This window comes from Pongo abelii, chromosome 9 (genome assembly GCF_028885655.2).
Source record: "Pongo abelii isolate AG06213 chromosome 9, NHGRI_mPonAbe1-v2.0_pri, whole genome shotgun sequence".
Taxonomy (NCBI): domain Eukaryota; kingdom Metazoa; phylum Chordata; class Mammalia; order Primates; family Hominidae; genus Pongo; species Pongo abelii.
In genome coordinates, this window is record NC_071994.2 from 277,405 (window position 1) to 298,947 (window position 21,543).

Sequence of the window (21,543 nt, forward strand, 5' to 3'; positions counted from 1 at the left end):
CTGGGGGGGCACCCACAGCCCTCTCTGCCAAGGGGAGGAGGGAAGGTCGGCAGAGCCGGCCCTGGGGGCCCTGCAGGCTACAGGGTACCGGCGTTCCCATCATAGCTCCAGCCGCACGGAAGCCCCTTCACTGGGCCCTCTTGAGAGCCCTTCGGCCTGACCGGGCTGCAGACGCCCTCCAGGCTGGCTTCCCCCGTCATGCGGCCCGGCCTGGCCTCTGCAGGGCCCCAGGTGGGCCTGGGGTGGACCTGGGTGCAGGGCGGGACCCAGCCCATGCCAGGCACATACCTCCAGGCCCGCTCTGCGCCGCACAAACTTGTCTCCCAGGATTTTTCCACACGAAACCCGTCTCCCAGGGAATCAGCCAGTCCGATGAGCTGGGCGTTCCCACCCCGCCCTCCGAGGCCCCCACAGTCCTGTCCCCGCCGCAGAGGCTGCCCCGCACGCGCAGGGCCAGGGATGGAGCCCAGGACACCTCGGCTGTCAGCAGTGGCCTCTGGGATGAGCTGGGAGGCTGGCGGGATCCGGACCACGAGCCGGGTAGGTCTCCCACCCCTGCCCCACCACCCCGACCCCACCTGGTGGCCCCAGCCCGGGCCTCGCCCATCCTTTCAGTGGACCCTCCCCTCCCCCGTTAACCCCCCACGCTGACCTCCGACTCCCACTCTCCAGCTTCCTCCCCTCAGCACTGACCTCACCCTTAATGCTGCCTCCTAACCCTGACCCAAGCCTCACACCAGACCCCTGCTCCCAGCCCCATTAAGGCAAAAATCTTCCGGGGACGGGGCTAGGTGGCAAGGGTCTGCCCTGGAGGAGAGCCCAGAGCCAGGGTCCAGGGTCCAGGGAGAGGCAGAGGTTGTCAGATGAGCTCATGAGAGAAGCCCAGAGGTTGTCACAGATGTTCAGCTCCCACTCCCAGCCCTCCTAGGCTTATCCCCACCCCCATCTACCAGGGGTTTGTCCCAGAGGCTAGAGGGCCTCAGAGCCCACCTGCTGGCTCCACTGGCTGTGGTGCTCGAAGGAGACCTTCTGGGCACAAGTCCTGCTCGGTCTGGGGCCCCCCCAACCCTCGCTCCCTCTCCATCCCAGCCTCTGCTCTCCCAGACCCCCTGGTTCTTCCCTGCACACCTGCTCCTGCCCCAGCCTGGCATGCGCTGACAGGAGTGCAGGCTCTCTGAGTCAACCCCCTGGGGCAGCCCCACCCCCCTGCACCCTGACTCATGTGCTGGGAACGGCCTCCCACCCCAGGGCCTGGGGGGCAGGAGCAGTGGTGCCAGGGTCCCAGAAGCCAGAGAGGGTTTTGGAGGCCTCTGTAGGGGGTGAGGGGGTCCTGGGGGTGAGTTCCAGGGTCTGCAGGCTTCGGGGGAGGGCCGGTCCATCCACATGCTTCCTGGTGCGGAGGGGGCTCGCTGGATTCCAAGGACCAGGGCCAGGGCCTCCATGGAGTCCCGTTGGACCCTAAAGCTCCGTCTCCCCAGCCTTTGTCCTGACCCCTGGCACTGACCCCTGGCCCCCCGACAGTGTCTCCTTCCAACCCTTCCTAGGCCTCATCCCCGCCTCACCAGCAAGGCTGGGCTACCATGGAGGCTGTCTGATTCTTGGAGCTACGTAGGGCCCTAGACCCCCAGGGAGTGGGACACCCTCCCCTTCATGCTGGGGGTGGCAGGACATAGGCCCCCCGCAGGCCCCCTGCCCTTCCCTGACACTCAGGACACAGAGGGCCCCTCTGTCCCAGCCCCATGACAAAGGGCCCGGTCTGGCCTTTACAGGCTGAGAACAAGAAGGACCCAGGTCCCCGTGGCCCTGTCGTGGGGTGGGAGAAAAGGAGGCGGGAGGCCAGGCTGGGACCTGGGGCCATGCAGGGCCTGTTCTTCCGCCCAAATTCCACCTTAAGCAGGCAGCGGCCCCTCCCTCTCACCTGGCCAGGTGTCCCCGCCCCCAGCTGCGCTCAGGGCTGGGCAGGCGTCTGTCTTCAGGCAGCTCTGGGTGAGGCTGGTGGGGCGGGGACTTCAGGGAGAGGGCCTCGAGGGACAGGACGTGAAGACAGTTGGGTTTGGAGGCGGCCGCCAGGCCCAGGCCCGGTGGACCTGCCGCCATGCAGGACAGTAACTTCCTGCTGTCGGCCCTGCAGCCTGAGGCCGGCGTGTGCTCCCTGGCGCTGCCCTCTGACCTGCAGTTGGACCGCCGGGGCGCCCAGGGGCCGGAGGCCGAGCGGCTGCGGGCAGCCCGCGTCCAGGAGCAGGTCCGCGCCCGCCTCCTGCAGCTGGGACAGCAGCCGCCGCACAACGGGGCTGCTGAGCCCGAGCCTGAGGCCGAGACTGCCAGAGGTAGGCGGTGGGGACAGCGGCGGGGACGGCGGTGGCCGGGACCGGGAGAGGTGGCTGCGGGCGGACGTGGTAGTGCGAGGGCAGAGGCCGCAGTGAGGCCGGCTCCTGACTCACCAGGCCTCACACTGAGTCACACACCCCGCCCCAACGGGCGTGGGGAGAAGCCACGGGTGGGGCTGCCCCGTCCAAGCGGGGACCCCCGGGTCCTCCAGAGACTGAGCCTGGCCGGGCCCCACCTGTGCCTGGAGGCCTGGAGCCCTCCCTGTGGGGGATGACAGGGAAGGCTGGCACATGGCAGGCGGGCCAGGCCCCTCAGTCGGCAAACCCGGAACATGCACGCGCCTGGCCCCGGTAGCACAGGCTCACGTAGGGTCTCAGGGACACCCAGACACCCACGCTCCTCCCACACCTCATGGGAATGAGCAGAACGGGAAAGCGGGGAGAGGTGTGGGGGGACTGGAAGTCCTGGAGGAAAGCCAGGCCTGTCTGGACCAGGGGCTCCCTGAGGAATTAGAGGGGAGGGCCCGGCTGGAGTGACCCAGATTTCTCTGTGGGAACAGCAGGTGGAGGAGCACCCCTCCGTGCCAGCCAGACCCGCCTGTGGCGGAATCCTGGCCCCACTCACACGAGTGTGTGTGCATGCCTGTGAGTGTGAGTGACAGGAGCACAGACGCTGTGAGTTGAGGGCCGTGGTTCTAGGAACGTCATTTCCTCCTTCCCAGGCTACAGCAACAGGGATTAAGGTTAGACAGTAAGATGGACCTCCCGGAATGCCAGGGACCCAGATGCCAGTTCATTGTGGTCCACTTGGTGTTTAGGGGGGCCCTCCCCAGTACTGGCCTCCAGCCACTGGCTGGGGGGAAGTGAAGGTCGCCCAGCGGAGGGGCCGGCCCGGCGGCCTGGACCGTGGGGTCCTCCCTCCAGGGGCCTCAGCCTTGCTGGTGACCAAGTCGGGTGCCCAGGGGTCATGGGGTGGAGGACGGTGAGGGAAGGGTTAATTACCACCCTGGCAATTAGAGGGAGGTGGATTATAATTGGGGGGTGGGGGTGAGGTCCCCAGGCTGGGGCGTGCCCCCACTCCGGGCTGGGCCTCACGAGCGTCAGAGGTTTAATAGCCCCGGCCCAGAAGCCCCATTAACCAGGGTGAGTCTGGGGCCCCTGCCGTGGGGGTGTCCCCCACAGAGCATCCAGCTCTGGGCAGAGTTGTGGGAGGGCCATGGCCCCTTTCCCTGCACCCCACCCTGAGCCCCTCAGCCAGGTCGCTCTACTGGGCCTTTTCATGCCCCCACCGTCAGCCCATCCTCTCTGCACCCATCCACGAGTCCATCCCTCTGCCCACTCACCATCCACCCGTGGGACCCTGTCGTCGCCGGCTCTCCCACCTCTCCATCCACCACTCTGTCCATCCTTCCAACAGTCACAGCAGCCCTCCCATCCTCCTCCTGCCTGTCTCTCCATCCACCCCCCTCCCTCCACCCTCTGCCCACCCACCTGTCTGTCCACTCACTGAGGAGTCGGGCTGACGCAGCTGCCCTTGGCGTGTGTGTGGCTGGACGGGGTGGGTGTGGCCCCTGCCTCGGGCTCTGCCGGGTGGGAGAGGGCACTGCAACAGGGCATACTGGTCCAGGGAGACAGTGTCACTCTCCTGTGACCGGGCACAGATGAGGTTTGGGCACAGGAGGGGCTCAAAAGGAGTCAGTGTGGGCCGGGGCAGGCCAGGCTGGCTTCCTGGAGGAGGCTGGGCGCTGTACCATGGCAGGGATTGGAGAACTGATGTCAGAGTCCCTGGCACATTCCTCCTGGCGACCAGGAGGTCAGTGGGTGAGCGTATCTGCCCTCTTGGGCAGAGGAGGCACAGCTGGGGGGTGGGCTGTGGAAGGTGGACCACCAGGGCTGACGTGAGGAGACCAGGCCATGGCAGGAATGGGGAGGCACTGGCCCTGGAGCCCCCCTGGCCTCCCTGCTCTGGATTGGAGGCTGCTCCTAGGGTTGCCAATAGCGATGGAGTGGTAGAGAGGAGGCAGGAAGCCAGTGCTTTGCTGTGTGGCAGAGCTGGGCTACCACCGTCCCTCTCCACAGGCACATCCAGGGGGCAGTACCACACCCTGCAGGCTGGCTTCAGCTCTCGCTCTCAGGGCCTGAGCGGGGACAAGACCTCGGTGAGCGATGGGCCCAGCCCGAGGGGGACGATCTGAGCTCTGCAGTCTGGAGAGCGGGAGGCTCTGCAGCGGGGCTGGACACAGGTGAGCCCAGGCACGCCCTCACCGCCTCCTCTCGACCCACAGGGCTTCCGGCCCATCGCCAAGCCGGCCTACAGCCCAGCCTCCTGGTCCTCCCGCTCCGCCGTAGATCTGAGCTGCAGTCGGAGGCTGAGTTCCGCCCACAACGGGGGCAGCGCCTTTGGGGCCACTGGGTACGGGGGTGCCCAGCCCACCCGTCCCATGCCCACCAGGCCTGTGTCCTTCCATGAGCGCGGTGGGGTTGGGAGCCAGGCCGACTATGACACACTGTCCCTGCGCTCGCTGCGGCTGGGGGCCGGGGGCCTGGACGACCGCTACAGCGTGGCGTCTGAGCAGCTGGAGCCCGCGGCCACCTCCGCCTACAGGGCCTTTGCGTACGAGCGCCAGGCCAGCTCCAGCTCCAGCCGGGCAGGGGGGCTGGACTGGCCTGAGGCCACTGAGGTTTCCCCGAGCCGGACCATCCGTGCCCCTGCCATGCGGACCCTGCAGCGATTCCAGAGCAGCCACCGGAGCCGCGGGGTAGGTGGGGCGGTGCCGGGGGCCGTCCTGGAGCCTGTGGCTCGAGCACCATCTGTGCGCAGCCTCAGCCTCAGCCTGGCCGACTCGGGCCACCTGCCGGACGTGCGTGGGTTCAACAGCTATGGTAGCCACCGAACCCTGCAGAGACTCAGCAGCGGGTGAGCGGCTGGGCCTGGCTCAGGGAGGGGGCTTCTGCCACGGGCCCAGCCTGAACCCAAAGTTAGCCTGACCCCTGACCCCTGGCTCCGCAGTTTTGATGACATTGACCTGCCCTCAGCAGTCAAGTACCTCATGGCTTCAGACCCCAACCTGCAGGTGCTGGGAGCGGCCTACATCCAGCATAAGTGCTACAGCGATGCAGCCGCCAAGAAGCAGGTGACCGCCCCGACCACCCACTCACTGCCCCCTGGTGACCTCCCTGGTGGGCCCCACCACCTCCCACTGGCCTCTGCTCACTGACCACCCCTCATGACCCCCAAGCTGACTGGGTAGACCCCACTCTGTGCAGAGCCCCTCAGCAGAGGAAGAGCAGGAGGATACAATTTGGATACACCAGCATCACCTGCATCACCTCCGTACCCCCACATACACCTCATCACCTCCGTACACCCACGTACACCTCATCACCTCCCTACACCCGCGTACACCTCATCACCTCCCTACACCCGCGTACACCTCATCACCTCCCTACACCCGCGTACACCTCATCACCTCCCTACACCCGCGTACACCTCATCACCTCCCTACACCCGCGTACACCTCATCACCTCCCTACACCCGCGTACACCTCATCACCTCCCTACACCCGCGTACACCTCATCACCTCCCTATACAGCTGCATCCCCTGCATATCTACATCTACGCACCTGGACACAGCTGCACACAGGTGCATAGTCTGCATCCATCCACATGTGTCTGTGCACCCCCATATGCCTGTGCCCGCAGGCCCGCAGCCTTCAGGCGGTGCCTAGGCTGGTGAAGCTCTTCAACCACGCCAACCAGGAAGTGCAGCGCCACGCCACAGGTGCCATGCGCAACCTCATCTACGACAACGCTGACAACAAGCTGGCCCTGGTGGAGGAGAACGGGATCTTCGAGCTGCTGCGGACACTGCGGGAGCAGGATGATGAGCTTCGCAAAAACGTCACAGGTGCTGCCTGTCCCCTCCTCCACCTGTCCTTCCTCCACCTGTCCCCTCTGCCTGTCCCCTACTCCTCCTGTCCTCCCTCTGTGTCCCCCCCACCTGGCCCCCCTCCTCCACTTCCCCCCTCTGCCTATTCCCCCACCTGTCCCCCCTCCATCTGTCCCCCTTTTCTGCCTGTCCCCCTCCTCCTGTCCCTCCTCTGCCTGTCCTCTCTCCTGCGTTCTGACCCCTCCACCCCATTCGGTTCCCCTCCATCCCTTTGTCCCTTTTGCTGGCCGTGTTTCTACTTGGGTCTCCACTGCCCGCCTCTTTCCTGGACCCCTGGCCACCCTGTCCTGCGACTTTGTCTCCTTGGAGCCACCTCAACTGCCAGGCCTGCTCACCACCCCACCCCCACATCTTTTTTTTGTTTTGAGACGGAGTCTTGCTCTATCACCCAGGCTGGAGTGCAGTGGCGCGATCTCGGCTCACTGCAAGCTCCGCCTCCTGGGTTCACGCCATTCTCCTGCCTCAGCCTCCCGAACAGCTGGGACTACAGGCGCCCAACACCACGCCCAGCTAATTTTTTGTATTTTTAGTAGAGACGGGGTTTCACCGTGTTAGCCAGGATGGTCTCGATCTCCTGACCTCGTGATCCACCCGCCTCGGCCTCCCAAAGTGCTGGGATTACAGGCGTGAGCCACCGCGCCCGGCCCACCCCCACATCTTGTCCCCTCTTGCTTGGTCCCAGCTCTATCACCCCAAATGCCACCCCACGGTCTCCCCAGTTGGGCTCGTGGGTAAGGCACAGAACACCAGGCCGGCCCCTGGGGAGAGGCAGGACCTCTTCACACCAACCCCAGAAAAGCGGAGGGGGTTAGAGGGCAGACGCTGATAGCAGCCTCCCCCATCCTCCAGGGATCCTGTGGAACCTTTCATCCAGCGACAACCTGAAGGACCGCCTGGCCAGAGACACGCTGGAGCAGCTCACAGACCTGGTGTTGAGCCCCCTGTCGGGGGCTGGGGGTCCCCCCCTCATCCAGCAGAACGCCTCGGAGGCGGAGATCTTCTACAACGCCACCGGCTTCCTCAGGTGCGCCAGCCTCGGGCAGTGGGGTGGGGACTGCAGGCGCGGGTCATTGTAGGGACTCCGCCTGGCCTGGCGTTCACAGCCCCACACACCGCACGCCTCGCATTGGGGATGGGCGTGCGAGGGCCCAGGATGGGTTGGGGCAATGCCTGGGATGGGGCGTCCCCGGGGGGCTCTGATCCACCTGGGTCCCCAGGAACCTCAGCTCAGCCTCTCAGCCCACTCGCCAGAAGATGCGGGAGTGCCACGGGCTGGTGGACGCCCTGGTCACCTACATCAACCACGCCCTGGACGTGGGCAAATGCGAGGACAAGGTGAGGGGCGCGGTGTGGAGGAGGGGCCGTGGCCCCCGGGCCGCCGCTCTGACCCGCGCCCCTGCCCGCAGAGCGTGGAGAACGCGGTGTGCGTGCTGCGGAACCTGTCCTACCGCCTGTACGACGAGATGCCGCCGTCCGCGCTGCAGCGGCTGGAGGGTCGCGGCCGCAGGGACCTGGCGGGGGCGCCGCCGGGAGAGGTGGTCGGATGCTTCACGCCGCAGAGCCGGCGGCTGCGCGAGGTGGGCACCAGCCTGAGCGGGGCGTGGGGTGGGGGCTGCGACCCCGGCCCCGCTGACCCCGGCCCCGCTGACCCCACCCCGCTGACCCCAGTCCCGCTGACCCCGCCCCACTCACCCCTCCCCGCTCACCCCTCCCCGCTCACCCCTCCCCGCTCACCCCGACCCCCGCTCACCCCTCCCCGCTCACCCCTCCCCGCTCACCCTGACCCCCGCTCACCCCTCCCCGCTCACCCCTCCCCGCTCACCCCTCCCCGCTCACCCCGACCCCCGCTCACCCCTCCCCGCTCACCCCTCCCCGCTCACCCTGACCCCCGCTCACCCCTCCCCGCTCACCCCTCCCCGCTCACCCCGACCCCCGCTCACCCCTCCCCGCTCACCCCTCCCCGCTCACCCTGACCCCCGCTCACCCCTCCCCGCTCACCCCGACCCCCGCTCACCCCGACCCCCGCTCACCCCGACCCCCGCTCACCCCGACCCCCGCTCACCTCTCCCCGCTCACCTCTCCCCGCTCACCCCGACCCCCGCTGACCCCAGTCCCGCTGACCCCGCCCCGCTCACCCCTCCCCGCTCACCCCTCCCCGCTCACCCCGACCCCCGCTCACCCCTCCCCGCTCACCCCTCCCCGCTCACCCCGACCCCCGCTCACCCCTCCCCGCTCACCCCTCCCCGCTCACCCTGACCCCCGCTCACCCCTCCCCGCTCACCCCTCCCCGCTCACCCCTCCCCACTCACCCCTCCCCGCTCACCCCGACCCCCGCTCACCCCTCCCCGCTCACCCCGACCCCCGCTCACCCCTCCCCGCTCACCCCTCCCCGCTCACCCCGACCCCCGCTCACCCCGACCCGCTCACCCCTCCCCGCTCACCCCGACCCCCGCTCACCTCGGCCCCGCTCACCCGGCCCCTCTGACCCCGCCCCGCTGACCCAGTCCCCGCTGACTCCTCCCCGCCCTGCGCAGCTGCCCCTCGCCGCCGATGCGCTCACCTTCGCGGAGGTGTCCAAGGACCCCAAGGGCCTCGAGTGGCTGTGGAGCCCCCAGATCGTGGGGCTGTACAACCGGCTGCTGCAGCGCTGCGAGCTCAACCGGCACACGACAGAAGCGGCCGCCGGGGCGCTGCAGAACATCACCGCAGGCGACCGCAGGGTGGGGCACCCAACCCAGCCCGAGGGGCTCCCAGGGGTTCATGCTGTTGCGGCGGGGGAGGCGGGGGGGGAGGGGAGGGAGGGGGAAGGGAGGAGGAAGGGGGACGCCCCAGGTCTGAGAAGCCTCTGAGGTCAGCGTCCGGGTGGGGCAGGACTTGGGCCTTGGGCCTTGGGAGGACTGAAGTTCTGCTCTGGGTTTGAAGGGAGGCACCTGATCCGGGCTGCGGCTGATGTCCCCGGCTGGGGGGCAAAGGCAGAAGCAGAGGCCCCCCTGAGGGTGGCAAGAGGATGCAGCGACCCCGTTGTTGCAGGACCCCCCCAGGTGAGGGTCTGAGGCCTCCCGGTCACGGCTCACACCCTCCTTCCCCACAGTGGGCGGGGGTGCTGAGCCGCCTGGCCCTGGAGCAGGAGCGTATCCTGAACCCCCTGCTAGACCGGGTCAGGACCGCCGACCACCACCAGCTGCGCTCACTGACCGGCCTCATCCGAAACCTGTCTCGGAACGCTAGGAACAAGGACGAGATGTGTGAGTTGGGCAGCCCCTCGTCCCTGCCCTGCTGGACCCACATGTCAATTTTAAGTGTGGGCTTCAGACCACTGGAGCCAGTCCAGCTCCCTAGGGGAGGCAGGGGACCCCAGGTGCCCAGGCGGCCGGGAGTAGGGGTGCAGACTGATCCCCGGCCTCCTGCAGCCACGAAGGTGGTGAGCCACCTGATCGAGAAGCTGCCGGGCAGCGTGGGTGAGAAGTCGCCCCCCGCTGAGGTGCTGGTCAACATCATAGCTGTGCTCAACAACCTGGTGGTGGCCAGCCCCATCGCCGCCCGAGACCTGCTGTACTTTGACGGGCTCCGAAAGCTCGTTTTCATCAAGAAGAAGCGGGACAGGTAGGGGCCGACCCAGCCGTCCAGCAGCCTGGTCAGGGGCCCTCCCAGCCCACCCTGTTTTCTGGCTGTGTGTCCCCTCCTGACTCCCTCCACCCTCAGCCCCGACAGTGAGAAGTCCTCCCGGGCAGCGTCCAGCCTCCTGGCCAACCTGTGGCAGTACAACAAGCTCCACCGTGACTTCCGGGCGGTATGTTTCCCGAGCCCAGGGCAAGCAGGGACCCAGGTGCAGGGCATGGGACGCTGGGGGAGGGTCAGTGAAGAGGCCAGTGGGAGGATGGAGACCAGGGACCCAGAGAGGAAGGGTCCAGGCCACACCCAGGACACTGCAGGAGGGACAGAGGGCAGAGGGCCGCACGGGCAGACATGCACCCTGACCTTGGGCCTCTCTCCACTGTAGAAGGGCTATCGGAAGGAGGACTTCCTGGGCCCATAGGTGAAGCCTTCTGGAGGAGAAGGTGACGTGGCCCAGCGTCCGAGGGACAGACTCAGCTCCGGGCTGCTTGGCAGCCCAGCCTGGAGGAGAAGGCTGATGACCGAGGGGCCCCTCGCTGGGACCCCTGTGTGCATCTTTGAGGGTCCTGGGCCACCAGGAGGGGCAGGGGCTTATAGCTGGGGACTTGGCTTCCGCAGGGCAGGGGGTGGGGCAGGGCTCAAGGCTGCTCTGGTGTATGGGGTGGTGACCCAGTCACATTGGCAGAGGTGGGGCTGGCTGTGGCCTGGCAGTATCTTGGGACAGCCAGCACTAGGAATAAAGATGGCCATGAACAGTCACTGCCCTGTGTCCTTCCATGGCTGGCCCGACCCTGTGGCTGGCAGCATGATCCTGGGACTCGAGGTGTCCCCAGGCACCCCCTGCCCCTGAGGACACCCACCCCCTGGGCTCACACACAAGCCTCCCAAGATCAGAGGACATAGGACATGGAGAGCCCAGCAGAGGGACAGCTGGCACCTCAGGGCTGAGAGGGGACAGGGTGGACAGCAGGCGCACCACAGGCACAGATGGAGCAGAGCTGGGGGCCTCGAGAGCAGAGGGGTGACTGGAGTGGGAAGAGGGTGGCTGCCTTGTGGGCCATACTCATGCAGCAAACAAACCCAACTCCTCCTCCGCCCACCCTGGGCCTGGAGTTGCCTGGACCAGGGGCTCTCACACTGGCTGCCTGAGGTTTGGGGTCCAGTGGGCTCTCGGACACCCCCATCCATCTCACCCAGAGCCAGGCCATTTAGTTGTGAAGTTACTGTGGATATTCTTAAAACAGAAAGTTTCTGTGAAGCTCAGAACTTGAGGTCTCTAAGGAGCCTGCCCCATCCAGGATCTACCTGCATGGGAAGGGTCTAGGAACAGTCACGTCCCCAACCAGGGACCAGGCAGGGAGGCCTAAGGAGGCTACTGTAAGCACGGGACACGCCTGAGCTGGCTTAGGAAGGGGGATGGAGAGAGGGCAGATTTGGTGATTTGGCGGGTGGGGATGAGAGAGGGAGGGGTGGGGATGAGAGAGGGAGGGGTTGGGATGAGAGAGGAGGGGTGGAGGGCTGAGAGAGCTGCAGAGGGAAGCCTAATCCGAAACCTTCCGCCGCATGGGAGGAGACTGAGGCCCCAGCAGAATCCAAAAGGACTTTATTATCTGGCACTGGGAGGCGCCCTGAGGCCACAGCCTTTTCCCAAGGCTGCTGGCAGGGTCCCAGGGCTGCTGGCAGGGGTTGTGGTCCTGTTGAGCAGAGGAGCGACGCCCCTGCCCTGGCCCCCGCTGTCCCTATGATCCTGCACTCTGGGGTGGGAGCTACACATCATCCTTGGACACCAGGCAATAGAAGTCTGTGCGGGCACTGTAGTTTCGCGAGCCGAGATCCGAGACGTCCACTTCGCTGCTCCGGCTCTCTCCCAGCGAGACCCCACTCGTGTGCGGTGGAGCTGATGGCTCTCCAAAGACAGGCCCCCGGACACCTGGGGTGGGGAGACCGAGACGCCTGAGGTGGCCACCCACAGCCTTGGCCCAGACCCACTGCCAGGGGCTGCCCCTGCTCACCCCCCTGCTGTGATGGCCTGTGAGGCCCAGGAAGTTCCCAGGGAGACCGAAGGCCGAGCACCTCCAGGGCAGAGAGGCCGTGCAGGGGCCCTCGGTGCCAGGAAGAGTCCTCAACACCTGGAGCCCCTCCAGGCCCTGTGCCCTGTGCCTGCCCCCACTCCGCCCTGTGCTGAGCTTCTCCAGTCGGGGAGTGGGGCTGGGCCGGCATACCCAGGTCGCCCTCAGGGTCCGGGTCCACCTCTGAGTCCAGGGCCCGGCTCTCCGGGACTCGGCCTCGAAGAATCAGCATGGGGTCCTTGTCGTCCTGCAGCTGCGTCTGGGGGTCTCCTTCCACCGGCCTGTACTGCACCTTCCGCGGCAGCGCCAGCTGCAGTTCTTTCCAAAAATCGGAGGAAGGAGTCTGGGGGCCAGGTTGGGGCGGTTTGCAGGTGTGAACACCTCGGTAGCCCCTGGCGTCCTAGCCCCCAAGAGCACACCTGCGGCTGCCCATGGGTTCCACGCCCTGCGACAGCTATTCCGTGGCTCCGGGGACCTCAAGGGTGGCTCCCCCCATCGGGGCCCCAGGCAGCGAACCTCCCCCCAGGGCCCATTCACAAAGCGTGGTGCCTCAGAGCTCCCCACGGAGGGGTCCCAGCCTGGAGCCCGGGCACCGCCCATCTCTAACCCGCCGCTCGCCCCGGACCCTCCCACGCCTGCTCCGCACCACGGAGCCGGGCCTCCAGAGCAGCAAGGTCACCAGGTGGCGGTGCTGGCGTAGCAGGCGGAGCGCCGGGTGCGCGGGGTCGCGCCTCTGGCCTTCGAAGGTGATGAAGATGGGCCTGCGGGTGAGCTCCAGCAGCCGGCACAGGCCCTCCCTGCGGGGCGGGACCGTCAGGGGGTGGGTGCTAAGCTGGGGCCCACCCAACCCCGCGCGGGACCCACCGGAAGCTGTGGCTGCACCAGGCCCGGCTCAGGAAGGCGTCCGAAAGCACCACGATGAGGCGTCGGCAGCGGCTCAGATTCACCAAGAGGTCGGCGGAGGGCTCTGCGGGAGGGCGGGCGTCGGAAGTGCAGGGGCGGGGGCGGGGGCGGGGCCGGAGGCTCAGGGGCGGGGCCAGGCGCAGAGCTGTAAGGGAGGGGCGGGGCCTGCGGGGTGGGGCGGGATTTTTGAGGCGGGGCCTCGGGGGTGAGCGGGGATGCGGGGCGGAGCTCGATAGTGGGGGCGGGGCCCCGGGTGGGACGGAGCATGGGGCGGGGCGGGACCTCTGGGTTAGGGCCCGGGGGGGGCGGGCCCTCCGGGTGGGCGGGGCCCGGGATACCAGCGCGCGGCAGGAGGTCGCGGTCGTCCAGGAAAAGCTTGTGGCCCCGACGCCGCTCCAGCTGCGGCTTCAGGATGAAGTTCACGAACTTGCGGTCCTCGGGGCAGTCGCTGTAGGACACGTAGGCGTCGTAGAGCTTCCCGTCTGCGGACGGCGGCCAGTCACCCCGATGGCTCCCGAGGCCTCACACCAGCCCTCGGGGTCCCCAACACCCCTAACCATCTCCCACGTGCACAGGGGCAGACCCGCCCCGGACTTTAACCCCAGCCGGGCCGCACAGAGCCCCCGGGGGCTAACCCCTCCCCGCCCCACGCCTCCAAAGCCGAGCTCAGCAGCGCAATCTCAGGGAGGCCGTGGCGACCCCTCCCTCGCGCCCACGCGGGCCCCACGCACCGTTCATCTCCACCTCCCCATACGCGTCCTGGTACCAGAGCAGCACGTTGAGACGGCACTTGACATAGAGCAGGGCGGCCAGCAGCAGGGCCAGCAGGACCAGGAGGGAGGCCAGCACCGCAGCCACGTGGCTTGTAGGGCCTGCGGGTGGGTTGCCTGAGCCGCTGCCCCTCCAGCAGCCCCCAAGCCTCAAGGTCCCTGGGCCTCACTAGGTCTAGGTCCCCTTCTACCCTCCACCTTGGGGAACCCCCATCACCAGCTCTCTGAAGAGTGAAGGAGGAGGAGCTGACATTCTGGATGGAGCAGGTGAAGGCTCCATAGACCTCAGCGCTGGTCACGTTGACCCCCAGGACACTGGACACAAGCACCTCTGACAGGTTGGCCTTGACCCTGGGGATACCAAGCCAGGGTCAGGGTCGACTGGGGATACCAGTGGACACCCCCGAACCCCACCTGTCTGGGTTCACCCAGGAAGGCTGCAGAATTGGGCCTCCTGGGTGGTTCTTGGGCCTTAAGCCAAGAAAAGTGACCTGAACCTGGAGGGGGTGCAGATTTGTTTCAGAACAGTCGTCCCAGTCCTGGGTCTGGGGCCTGGAGGTCCTTTGATCACAGACTTGGCTAGATGGTCACCGTTCATTCAGGCCCTAGACTTTGCTGACACCCGTAGCCCTGGGCAGTTACGAGGTGTGTGTCTACAGGGGCCATGCAGACCTGAGGGTCTGTCCCTGACATCACTGACCCTCCGTCTGGGTCCACAGAGGCACTCTGCTCGTGTCATGTCTGGCCAGGTGGTTACAGACCCAGGCATAGGTCAGGGAGACCACTGCCCTTGGCATGTCTGAGAGGTCACTCTGACCCTGGATACCCGGGTCTCTTACCAGGAGTACTCGTGGAGGCTGTAGTGGCCCCCATTTCCCAATGGAAGCCCGTCTTTCAGCCACTGGACTGAAGGCAGGGAGCAGTGGGGCCCAGAGACTACCCAAGCCGTGCAGTTCAGAGCCACTGAGCTGCCCAAGGCAGGCCTCAGCACCTGGTCTTCAGACGGGGAGAGGAAGTCAGGGGCCCTATCACAGACACCTGAAGAGAGAGGACACAGTGGGTCAGCTGTGCCAGGGTGCCTGGCCCCACCACCTCCGCAGTGGTCCGTGGTGCAGGAAGAAATAAGGCCTCTGTGTGGCTTGGCAGTCACACCATGTCTGCCCACGAGTCCCATGGGGACACGTGGCACGTCTTCCCCCAGTAGTGGCCAGGCTTTGGGTGTTCCGCCCACCTTGTGCTGAGGGGACAGAGAGCAGTGGCCACAGTTGAGCTGCCCCAGGCCCACGCTCAAGCCCCATCTGGCTGCTTGTCCACACAGGACGTGAGTCCAGCCCCCCATTTCCCAGATGCACCTGTTGTCCACCCCTGGTGACACCATGATTCCTGTCTCATAGGAGGGACCGGGCACTGTACCCCTCAGCCTGGCCTGCCTCTGCTGGGGGATCTGCAGAGAGTGTGGGCGCCAGTGGGTTTGGGAACCCAGATGCCCAGTGTGCCAGCACCTTCCACCTGGATGGGCAGAGCTGGGTGCCTGGAGCAGCTGGCCTCATTCCTGCCTTGGGGGTCTTGGGGCCCTCTGCTCCTGGCCACAGGCAAGCCCTCCCCACCACCTGAGGCCTGAACTTGTTCATCTTTACATCAGGGTGATGAGCCCTAGTGGGAGGTCAGACCGACATCTTCTCAGTAGGGTATGGTCTCCTACCAGCTCACATTGGCCACACCCCGCTGTGGGCCCCAGCAGTGCCCACTCCTAGTATTCCTGGGCTTTACTGACCCTCACGAGCCTGGTCTGGGGCAGGAGAGGGTGCAGGGCTCATCCTCACCACTCGCCCTGGTTTCAGGGCCAAGGGCCCAGGGGGAGGGGTGAGCAGGGGCCTTTGTACCCCCAGCATGCGGCCAGGCAGAGGGCCTGGGATAACAGCAGGATGCACAATGTGGAGCCAGCCTGAGGGGCAGGAGGTGGGAGTGGGGAACTCAAGCCCATCCCTCTCTGACCTGCCTACCTGGCATGGCTCTGAGCCAGGGCCTCCTCGGGGCAGGCTGGGCTCCAGGGTCACCCCCGGCTCCACTGGGCTCCTTGGCCAAGCAGACTGATCCAAGAGCTGGGCAGGACTCCTCTCTGTCTTTGCAGTCAGCTGGACAGGGCACCTGGACAGGTCAGAGGCTGCCGCCATCCCCAGGGAACAAGTTAAACAGGAACAGGATGAGTTAACCAGTAACTGCCGGCCACAGACAGCACTGGCCCTGACCAGATGCCACCCTGAACAGCCGCATGGATGCTGGCAGAGTTCTTGGAGGCCAGCAGGGTGTCTCTTTGAGCCCCTTACACGTGGCCAGAATGGGCACCACTTCACGCAGCCCACGGCCACAGGGAGGGGCCATCAAGTTCAGGACCGCCTCCACTGGCCCTGGGGCCACCATGACGACCCCGGGGTGCCGTGGACGAACACCAGGTGGGACCCTGTCTCCCGAGATGGCAGTTGGCCCAACTCCTGGCTGTCCCCTTCAACAAAGCTGCCACTGCAGGGGGTGCTGCAGTGCCAGAGACACAGCCTGGCCTTGGGGCAGGGGTGTGAGTGATGTGCCCTACACCATGGAGGGGGGTGCTCAGCTCTGACCACATATGGATACAGTTCGGGGGGGGTGCCCAGCTCTGACCACGTCTGGATGCAGCCAGGGGGTGGGTACCCAGCTCTGATCACCTCTGGATATAGTCAGGGGTGGGTACCCAGCTCTGACCACGTCTGGATACAGTCAGGGGTGGGGTGCCCAGCTCTGACCCACGTCTGGATACAGTCCGGGGGTGGGGTGCCCAGCTCTGACCCACGTCTGGATACAGTTGGAGGTGGGTGCCCAGCTGTGGCCCACGTCTGGATACAGTCAGGAGTGCACATGAGCACAGACACCTCGAAACACCTCGGGAAACACCTCGGGAACCCTCAGCTTAGCCTCGCCCTGCGGTTGTGAGGCCGGAGGGTGAACGGCACCCGGTGGGGATGGAGGTCTCGGGTCCTGTGTCCTTTCCCAGCCCGTAGCAGCAGCCACACACACCTCAAGTCTCCCAAAGCTCCTCAGTGAGGTGGCTGCAGGGAGAAGCCCAGAGCCTCTTCCTTGGCAGCCCAGGGCCCTGGGGGCCTCTCCTCACTGGATGCTACAGGGTCACCCTGTTTATCCAACAGGCACTGACTGTCTACTCCCCTCCCTGCTGCAGGGACACAGTGGAAGTGGGGATGTGGGGATCAAGCCTAAGGTTCTGCACCCCAGCTCCCTCAGGATTCCTCCCCACTAAGGCCCCAGAGGTGGTGGCAGGGACAGTCCTTTTAGCCTGCCACCTATTCCCTCTGCATGGGTGAAGCACAGCCAGAGGTCCCAGGTTTGGCTGTTTGGCAGTTTCCTCGGGAACCGATACAGCATGAGGCGCACACCCATGGGGGATGGCAAGGGGGGTCCTTGAAGAAGCCCTTTGCGGTGGAGGACAGTCCAAGGAAAGTCCTTGACCCAGGGGAACCACCACTGAGGGTCCTTAAAACACACACTTCCCAGGAAACCAACTCCTCACAGCAAGCCCGGGAGGACACACCCCCAGCCCAGCAGAACCCCTGGCATCTCCTGCGGTGCCTCCGTGACCGCCCCAAGCTCAGACCTCAAAGTCCTCCCTCCAAAAGCAGCCTCAGAGCCTTCTGGAAGTCAAGGGCAGACTGCCAGGATATGAGCACAGCAAGAAAGCAGGTGCCCTCCCCTGCAAACCCTCCTCTGCACCCTCTCCCCTCTCCACCTTCCCCTGCACCCTCTCCCCTGCACCCTCTCTCCTGCACCCTCTCCCCTGCACCCTCTCCCCTCTCCACCTTCCCCTGCACCCTCTCCCCTGCACCCTCTCCCCTGCAAACCCTCCCCTGCACCCTCTCCCCTGCACCCTCTCCCCTGCAAACCCTCCCCTGCACCCTCTCCCCTGCACCCTCTCCCCTGCAAACCCTCCCCTGCACCCTCTCCCCTGCACCCTCTCCCCTGCACCCTCTCCCTGCAAACCCTCCCCTGCAAACCCTCCCCTGCAAACCCTCCCCTGCACCCTCTCCCCTGCAAACCCTCCCCTGCAAACCCTCCCCTGCACCCTCTCCCTGCACCCTCTCCCCTACACCCTCTCCCCTGCACCCTCTTCCTGCACCCTCTCCCCTCTCCACCTTCCCCTGCACCCTCTCCCTGCAAACCCTCCCCTGCAAACCCTCCCCTGCACCCTCTCCCCTGCTCCCTCTCCCCTACACACCTTCCCCTGCACCCTCTCCTCTGCCTGCCTCCACCTGCACCCTCTCCCCTCCCCACCTTCCCCTGCACCCTCTCTTCTGCCTGCCTCCTCCTGCACCTTCTCTCCTCCCTACCTTTCCCTGTACTCTCGTCTGCCTACCTTCCCCTGCACCCTCTCCCCTCTCCACCTTTCCCTGCACCCTCTCCTCTGCACACCTTCCCCTGCACACCTTTCCTTGTACCCCCACCCCTCCCTACCTTCCCCTGCACCCTCTCCTCTGCCCCTCCCCCCCTGCACACATCACATACACACAGCCCTCTGGCCCATGTGCACCTGCACAGAGCTTCAGTCTCAGCCCGTGTGCACACTTGCACCTCCTACACAGCACACTTCCTACCACACACACCTCGAATTACCACTGCACACAGCTTAGGCTGCAGACCCCTCACACAACTTCTGAATATATACAACACCCATTGCAACGCTTGTCACAGAGCCTAGGACCACAAGCACCCCACAGCACACACACTGCACCTGACACCCACCCTTGGCCGCTGATGCCACACTCACAGCCTCCTGCTGCCCCTCACTCTGTCTCACACACACATGCACACACATGCATGTGTGGGTCTTGTGCACCGTGGGCCTCCTCTCAGCCAGGCCCTGACACAGGCTCACTCAGAGTAGCAGGGAAGGCAGTCACCTGGTTCCAGTTCTTTCCTCCGGGGGGCAAATGTTGGTCATTGATGTGCCTTTGGGAGCAAACTCTCCCCTTCACTGGGCCCCAGGGAGTGTCCACAGCACCGAGGCTGCTCTGGATGCATCACCAAGCATGGTGGGGACCTGGCTTGTGTCTTTGTGTATTTTGATCAGAACTTTCCCTGTAGCTTCCTGGCCTTGCAGTCACATCCTCTCCTAAACCTAAACCCCACCCAGGCACCCACCCCTTCCCTAGGCGGGCGGGAGGACGGGCAGTTGGTGGTTCTCACCCAGCCTGCCCCGGCTCTTCCTGTAGCTCTGAGTCAAGCGGCTCCTTCCTCTGGGGCCCGCCCCAACCCACCCAGGCACGGCACTTTCCTCTGTGCAGCATGTGTGTGTGCATGCGTGTGTGTGTGCAGTGTGTGTGTGTGCGTGCGTGTGTGTGCGCGTGTGTGCGCGTGTGCAGAGTGTGCGCGTGTGTGTGCGTGCGTTTGTGTGCGTGCATGTGTGTGTGCGTGTGTGTCGTGGGGTGGGGGTGCTCAAAGGGGCAGGTTCCGGGGGTAATGGGTGGGGGGGGTCCTCCAGCCAGGGGACCCCCGCCAGGGCCATCCTGCACACATACAAGGAGGACTGGAGACAGCGCAGCATGCCTCCCAGACGCCACTAGGACTCACACTCAGGAGCCAAGGGGCCGGTTTGCTCCCCCATGTGTCTCTGACCTCTGACCCCGGGGAACAGGGCCTTCAGAAACTCCCAGTCAACAACGGGACTCCAGCAGAACTCTTCCGCCCTCTCCCCGTCCCTCTCCCAGGCATGGCTCCCCCGATGGGTGAGCAGTTACAAGGGTCTATGGCATCTTGTGGACCTTCCCTTCAGGCTGGGGTGGGAGGGCAGCGCCCCCTTTTCCAAATAAGGAGCAAACACAGGTGGCCGAGGCTCCTGGCTCAGAGCAGATAAGGGGCAGACAGCATCTCCTGTTGTCACCACACTGACACCCCCCAGGTTGACCTGGGACTGGGGACCCAGTGACCGGTGGCTGGTATTGCCCACAGAATCAGACAAGGGTCTCCTTTTGACCCCGGCCCTGCCCTCAGCCACATGGGGGCAGGGCTTCATCGTGGAGGGCTGCCCTCCAGCCTCCCTGCCCTGGCAGAACACCCTCTCAGCAGCAGGCTTTCTACACGTACTTGTCTGACTGAGTCCCAGCCCTATTAGGACCTTCCTGTGTTCCGGCACTCAGCCTTGGGTGATGGTGGGCCTTGGGCTCAGGGTCCCAAAGACAGCACCCCTTCCCCCACAGAGCCTGGTACCAGCCCCTCCTTGAAGTGGGCCCTTGGAAGCCCCTCAAGAAGGTTCTCCCCACACTGCAGGTCAGGAAGCAGGCACAGCAGGGCCCAGGGCACCCCCGCAGGAAGCAGGAGCAGGGCCTCCAGCACAGGCCCTGGGGTCAGCCGCCAACTGTGAAGCCCCGGCTCCGCGGCTGCTCTGTGCACCCGGTCTCGGCGTCACCATCTCTCAGGGCTGGCTTGATGTGACTTGGCACCCCCTCCTTCCCTCTCTCTGCTAACGTCCTCCACCCCCGAGCCCCCAAGTCCACCGTCCAGGGTGAGCATGAAAACCCACAAAGTCTTCGACCCTCTCCCGCACAGCTCTTCCGAGGCGCCCAGAATCTCAGTCCAAGCCTGGCCCTGGTCGCCTCGCACTGCCCACCGCACTCTGCTGGGCACCCTGAGGTTCTTAGAAAGCGCCAGCTCCTCCCGCCTCAGACCCAGCCAGCGTCCTCGGTCCGCGGCCGCCCCTGCCCGGTGGGTTCGACGCTCAGCACCCAGCAGCCTGCGGGCGACTCCCGCTCAGCTCGGACGCGCTGCCCCTCCGCTCCCCGCGCGCGCTGGGCCCCCCGCGCCTGTCCTGAAGCAGGAGCGTGGGCAAAAGGCTGCGGCCCCGCAGGCCAAGGGGCTCTGGTTCGCTCCCCTACCCCGCGCCCACCTGCGCCCTGGGCGCCCTCCAGGTGCGGAGGGCGGAGAACGGGGACGCGCGCTGGAGGCGGGCACGGGGGTGCGGCTCGGGGCGCTCGGCCGGGGCAGAAGCGCGCGGATGGCGGAAGCTCCACCCGGCGCCGGGCGAGCTCGGGCCCCAGCCTGACTCTTGGTCCGCCCTCGGCGCCTCAGGAAGCCTCGAGCTGGGATCCAAGCTTGGGGGACCGAGGTGGGATCCCTGCGCGCCTCGGCGCTCCTCGCCCCGCTCTGTTCTGCGCCGAGGGTCACCAAAAAGCCGCTGACCACGTCGGGCAGAGGAAAGGGTGGCCCCCGCCCCCTTCGCCCACTTTCCTCCCTTCCCCCAGCCCTGGAAAGGGCCAGGACGCGGGCGAGCTCGGGCTTCCGGGCGACGCGGGAACCCCCCCGGCCCCGAGCCATTTCCTGAGAGGCCGCGCCCAGGGACAAGCAGCGCCGCGGGCCCCGACTCCAGGCCTGCAGCGGCTCTGGGAGGACAGCGACCTCCACTCACCTTCGCGGGTCTGATGGCGACCGCCACTCACCTGCTGCCAGGACCTGGGGCTCGCGCCGGGCGGGGGCGGGGCAGCTCACCTGAGCCAGGTGCGCAACGGCAACAGCCCCGGCGGCGGCGCAGCCCCGGCAGTGGCAGCAGGTGCGGCCCCGCCCCTCAGTCAGGGCGGGGGCGGACCCCAGCGTCCCGCTCTGCGCCCAAGGTTGGCGCTGCAGGCTGCGCTGCTGCCCCGGAGCCGCTGCCGCACGGGCCTGGGGCCAGTGGCCAAACCAGCCCAACCAGCGCGCAGAGCCCCGGAGCCCCAGAGCCTTGGGGACTCTTCGGAGCGTCCACCGCCCTCAGGGTTCTGCGCGTCCGCCCCTACCTCTTCCTTTCCTCCAGGAAGCCTGCCTTGACCCCCACCCCACCCTCAAGTGGCCCCGATGTCTTCTCTTGCCTCCCTCAACACCCCAGGTGCAGGGACG

At 66.2% G+C, this 21,543-nt stretch overlaps 2 protein-coding genes across 7 annotated transcripts; one reads left to right on the forward strand and one right to left on the reverse strand.

Annotated features, from left to right (window-relative positions):
- Positions 1-459: 459 nt before the first annotated feature.
- On the forward strand, positions 460-10,652 carry PKP3 (plakophilin 3). Of its 3 annotated transcripts, XM_024241356.3 has the most exons (14): positions 460-540; positions 2,132-2,327; positions 4,407-4,486; positions 4,613-5,244; positions 5,338-5,461; positions 6,032-6,236; positions 7,128-7,302; positions 7,496-7,613; positions 7,685-7,855; positions 8,813-8,998; positions 9,370-9,523; positions 9,689-9,881; positions 9,981-10,068; positions 10,279-10,652. In XM_024241356.3, the coding sequence occupies exons 1-14, from the start codon at positions 460-462 to the stop codon at positions 10,312-10,314; spliced, it is 2,439 nt and encodes an 812-aa protein (XP_024097124.2). In that variant the 3' UTR covers positions 10,315-10,652. The 3 variants fall into 3 exon arrangements, with proteins under 3 accessions (XP_024097124.2, XP_054380000.1, XP_063584383.1); XM_054524025.2 differs by lacking the exon at positions 460-540 and having other exon boundaries at positions 1,247-2,327; XM_063728313.1 differs by lacking the exons at positions 460-540; positions 2,132-2,327 and adding an exon at positions 3,916-4,140.
- An 827-nt stretch (positions 10,653-11,479) lies between these two features.
- Positions 11,480-21,247, reverse strand: SIGIRR (single Ig and TIR domain containing). Of its 4 annotated transcripts, none has more exons than XM_054524028.2 (10): positions 21,080-21,247; positions 15,639-15,799; positions 14,475-14,673; positions 13,853-13,986; positions 13,597-13,737; positions 13,204-13,347; positions 12,827-12,929; positions 12,609-12,759; positions 12,116-12,305; positions 11,480-11,823 (listed from the first exon to the last, which is right to left on the reverse strand). In XM_054524028.2, exons 2-10 carry the CDS (start codon positions 15,643-15,645, stop codon positions 11,660-11,662), a joined length of 1,233 nt encoding a protein of 410 aa, XP_054380003.1. In that variant the 5' UTR covers positions 15,646-15,799; positions 21,080-21,247; the 3' UTR covers positions 11,480-11,659. The 4 variants fall into 4 exon arrangements, with proteins under 4 accessions (XP_054380003.1, XP_054380002.1, XP_063584385.1 ...); XM_054524027.2 differs by having other exon boundaries at positions 21,111-21,232; XM_063728315.1 differs by lacking the exon at positions 21,080-21,247 and adding an exon at positions 20,561-20,929.
- Positions 21,248-21,543: the final 296 nt, after the last annotated feature.